At 38.8% G+C, this 4,730-nt stretch overlaps 1 protein-coding gene across 1 annotated transcript; it reads left to right on the top strand.

The window, feature by feature from the left end:
* The first annotated feature begins 490 nt into the window (after window positions 1-490).
* sox1b (SRY-box transcription factor 1b) lies at window positions 491-4,296 on the top strand. Its single transcript, XM_088914595.1, has one exon. It carries the CDS (start codon window positions 754-756, stop codon window positions 1,783-1,785), a length of 1,032 nt encoding a protein of 343 aa, XP_088770721.1. The 5' UTR covers window positions 491-753; the 3' UTR covers window positions 1,786-4,296.
* Window positions 4,297-4,730: the final 434 nt, after the last annotated feature.

Raw genomic sequence — 4,730 nt, 5'->3', positions numbered from 1 at the left:
TTAATATCTTATTTTTAAAATACAACACAACGTGCGTTCGTCTCAGTAGACCTGTCGGACGTCATTATTTATTCGCAAAGTAAAACCTTACGGCACGTTTCATTTACCATTATCTTTAAATGATACTCGCCTAAGGTCGTGAGTACATCCACTGTGGACGTATTGCGAGATCGGAAAGTGCCCCGGGCGAGAGTAGCCTGCAGATTTATGATCTCTGTTGGCAATAAGATGCAGCCTCAGGGCCAGCAAATTATATAAAATTATATATTTTTTGTTATTGTTGTTGTTGGGGCAAACTTATCCTAAATGGTTTATTGCTATTTACCTTCCGTGTAAGAGGCGGAGGTGAGCCCCCTGTCACACCCCGCCTACTAGTTAGTTCTCACTTCTTTACGTCACCTGACTGCGCGCCATGCAAATCACACCGTTTCTAAAACGCCATTGGCCGCCTCCAGCTCATTTAATCCCTGTCAAACCGCATCATATGGCTGCTGCTCTATTAACTTCTCTACTCCGTCAGAGAAAGTAGCTCAAAGACGCTTTTCATCACTCTGGATGTGAAAAGCAAGTGGAGGAGAAAAAAAAAGAAAGCTCTGGGGGGAAAAAAAAAGTCCAAAGACGGTTTGATTATCATTCTGGATTATATTACTTTTTTTGTGCCGTTTTCAAGGGGGTTTGTGTGGTAGTTTAGCTGGACTTTAGCGCCGAAGCTGAATGTTCATCTGTATTGGTTGAAAAGTTAAAGCCAGGTGAATGTATAGCATGATGATGGAGACGGACTTGCACTCCCCAGGACCCCAGACTAATACGAATTCGGGGCAAACTGGGCCAAATAGCGGGAACAAATCTAACCAAGACCGAGTCAAGAGACCGATGAACGCGTTTATGGTTTGGTCCCGGGGCCAGAGGAGAAAGATGGCTCAAGAGAACCCCAAGATGCACAACTCCGAAATCAGCAAGAGGTTGGGCGCGGAATGGAAAGTCATGTCCGAGGCTGAAAAAAGACCCTTTATCGATGAAGCAAAGAGGCTGAGAGCCATGCACATGAAAGAACACCCGGATTACAAGTACCGACCCCGGAGGAAGACCAAGACGCTGCTCAAAAAGGACAAATATTCTTTGGCTGGTGGTCTGCTGGCCGCTGGGGCTGGCAGCGGAGGTGGAGTCGGACTGGGGGTCGGGATGAGCCCAGCGGGGGTCGGACAGAGGTTAGAGAGTCCCGGGAGTCACGGTGGCACGGCAAACGCCGGTTATGCGCACATGAACGGCTGGGCGAACGGCGCCTACTCGGGCCCCGTGGCAGCGGCCGCGGCCGCGGCGGCAATGATGCAAGAGGCTCAGCTAGCCTACAGCCAGCACCCAGGCAGCGGGGCACATCACCACCACGCTCACCACCACCACCCGCATAACCCGCAGCCCATGCACCGCTACGACATGACCGCGCTCCAGTACAGCCCGATCTCGAACTCTCAGAGCTACATGAGCGCCTCTCCTTCAGGATATGGGGGGATCTCCTACACGCAGCATCAAAACTCAAGTGTCGCTTCGTCCGGGGCTATCGGCACCTTGGGGTCGCTGGTGAAATCAGAACCAAGTGTAAGCCCTCCTGTTACCAGTCATTCTAGAGCTCCGTGTCCCGGGGACCTACGGGAAATGATAAGCATGTATTTGCCGACGGGAGAAGCAGGTGACCCGTCAGTCCAAAATAGACTTCACGCACTGCCCCAGCACTATCAGAGCACCACTACAGGGGTAAATGGAACGGTTCCATTAACACATATTTAAAAACTGCAACAAGCTTACAAATTCACATAACCAAATATTTACCTCTTTTTTAGATTGTCACTGAACTACCTTTTGTACAGACTGTTTTTGATGTTGTACATTGAAGGTAAATATTGTTTTGATTGCCTTTTAGAAACGAGAGAGAGAGAGAGCGATATTACGCATACACGAGTTTTAGAATGAGTTAATGTTTTATAATTTTGTCCACATTTAAGGGATAATTGTTCATTTTTGTTCACATACTAGGCGATGCCAAGCTTTGAAACAAATGTGGTATTCCTAATATCACTGTTATTTAAGTCACCAGGATATTTTTTTCCTTTCTGTGCAAAATGACAGCAGTTTTAAGAAATAACAAAAGTAACTCATGGCCTCCGAGCTATGTAAAATAAATTAAACAAGACAAATGTTAAAGTTCATGAGACAATTTCTTTTCCATTGGACATATATTCAGACGTTTGTAAAAATGTGAGTTTCTGTATCTGAAACATTTCTTTTTTGTTGTAATATTTCTTGTAAATTGTGAAATAATTTTTAATATTCTAGAAGCTGACAAGAGACTACGACTGTGTAAATAGTTTACTAAATGCATTTCTGCCACAAAAAGAAAATCCTGACATTGCGTTGAATTATGAGTTAAATAAATTTTACAAACATGTTGCCCTGATTCTGAAAAAACAGCGACGTTTTTGTGTTTAGTTTCATTTTTGATGTCTTACCTATAAATACAATAATTACCTATTTTAAAAGATGTGACTTTTTTATTCATCGGAGCAATTGAAATTAACAGAAACGCGTATTTAGTTAAGACCGGGTGCCTAATAGTTATTGATGAAGTGTAATTTACACAGACGGTATTTAACATCTGCCACGCTCTGTGTGACTTTTGCATTTCATTAAAAGTTAAAAGTTTTTAACTGAACCGAATCTTGTTCCAGAACTTATTGTGAAAAGTGAGCTTTATTGTATGACGAAAGCACGCATCAACTGAAATATTTAGTGACCTAAACATGTGACTTACAAATCGTAAATACCTGTAAATACTGATCAATTAATAATGACAAACTTAAGTGCTACTGTACACACAAGAGGAAAAACACTTTGGTACTTGCATTGACAAATGATATACAACAGTTACGTCCTGTCGCTCTGAGTGAAAATTAGTGAATAAAGACAGAAAATATTTTTATGTGAGAATCATATCTTTCTATTTTTAAAATGTGTAAACAGACACTCATAAATTATTGAAGAGAGAGAGTGCAAAATGCTAAACGCGTCAGGACAATAATTCTAAAAAGGGAAAGCAGAATTGGAAGGCCTCAGAGTGAACTTAAATTGCACTCTTTTTTAAGCTGTATCGCAAGGAGAAACATTTTTCCTCCCCAAAATAACATTATTCTTTTACTTTTTCTACGCACTTTCCCTTATTTTAATTGTATTGCTATTTATTTTGTCACATTCTCCATTTTAGAGAAATTACCCACGTAAGCAGTATTACATGTTTTTTATTCTTGTAATTTCCTTATTGTTTTAAAAATGTTTTATAGTAATGTGTCGTCATTTTTAATGAAAGGTATTATTATTAACAACAATCAAGTTTTTTAACTCCACCTGCCCGTACAGCTATATGTTTTTCTTTTAGAAATATTATAATGTGACGGATTCTACATATTTAAGTGATGCAAAATATGGAATGTATGTTACTGTCCTTTAATAATACATTTTAATGTTTTATTTTAGTATCTAAAGAAAAAGACGCCCATGTCATGGTAGTGCACTTTTGGAGGGAAACAAGACACATTTTGAGCACCTGTTGAGTTATCGTTTTCGTCAAATTTTTGAAGTGAGGAATTTCGACACCTTTTAATGACGTTATAAATCCGAAATTTAATATTTTGTGAATAAAAAGAAAAAAAATGTTTCGTCAGTTCAGGCGGAGAGGAAACTTATAACGGCCTTTTGCAAAATGTGAAGACGGTCGTCCTCAACGCCAACAAAATGTTTACAATTTTTCAAGAATTTCTGCTGACTAAATCAACGACTATTATCACTAACGCAAAGATGTTGTTACTTGTTGATTACCTATATATCTTTTTCGTTGAAATGTAAAGTTTGTTTGTAAAGCAAATGACTCAATGTACTGAAAGTGTCATCAGCAATGTGTTTATTTATGATTCTAAATCCTACCATTAGTATTTATTTCAAAGTGAACCTCTACATATGTATTAATTTCAGTAACACATTATTTTTAAAATGCAGTATTTTGACATTTATAATGTTTCATATTTTCAAAATCCTATTGATTTCTGATTATTGGGGAACTTTGATTAACTAGCCTTCAGCAAATAATAATGTTATAGTAATTTTTCGTGTTTTTTTAACCGAACAAAGGCATGGGGAATAAAATCAAGGTAAGCTTTTAAGAAAGGGTGTCTGAATTGTATAAACACATAGACTGACAAACTGCTTAAATTATATTAAAGACTTAGACGGAATAAACAATAAACAAAAGTAGCGTTTCTGTGATGTTCTACTTTTTTCTGCAACTTCTCTCTTGAAAATTTGAAATGTTAACAAGGCTCCGGCATAATTTCCAACTGAACAAGTTTAAATACGACGGGGAGGGTTTGGATCAAAACTGAACTGTTGTCTGTGCACGTTTGGCTAATTTTCATGTAGAAAATACCACAGATATCATGCGACAGCACCACGTCTGTTTTCCCGTTAAAGCGTAAGACAACACGAACCTAAAGATGTATTTCAACCTGAAGACTTAAGACCAGCCTGCCGGAAAATAAATAAAATGTAGTTGTGAATTGAAGTGATTTGTCCACTAATGGTTATTTAGGACTTTTAGAGAGAAAAAAAAAAAGTATTGATTCAGTCGACACTCTCTTCGCGTGTTAGTCATCGGTCATCTACAACCATTCGCATAATCAAAAGTG

The sequence above is a fragment of the Atractosteus spatula genome, chromosome 4, assembly GCF_055471065.1.
Source record: "Atractosteus spatula isolate fAtrSpa1 chromosome 4, fAtrSpa1.hap1, whole genome shotgun sequence".
NCBI lineage: Eukaryota > Metazoa > Chordata > Actinopteri > Semionotiformes > Lepisosteidae > Atractosteus > Atractosteus spatula.
Note: the sequence above shows the minus strand (reverse complement) of the source record. Positions and strands in the feature narration are given on the sequence as shown.

Excerpts from the sequence above, each read along its gene's own strand:
- sox1b (XM_088914595.1), top strand. The coding sequence starts at position 754 with ATGTATAGCATGATGATGGAGACGGACTTGCACTCCCCAGGACCCCAG.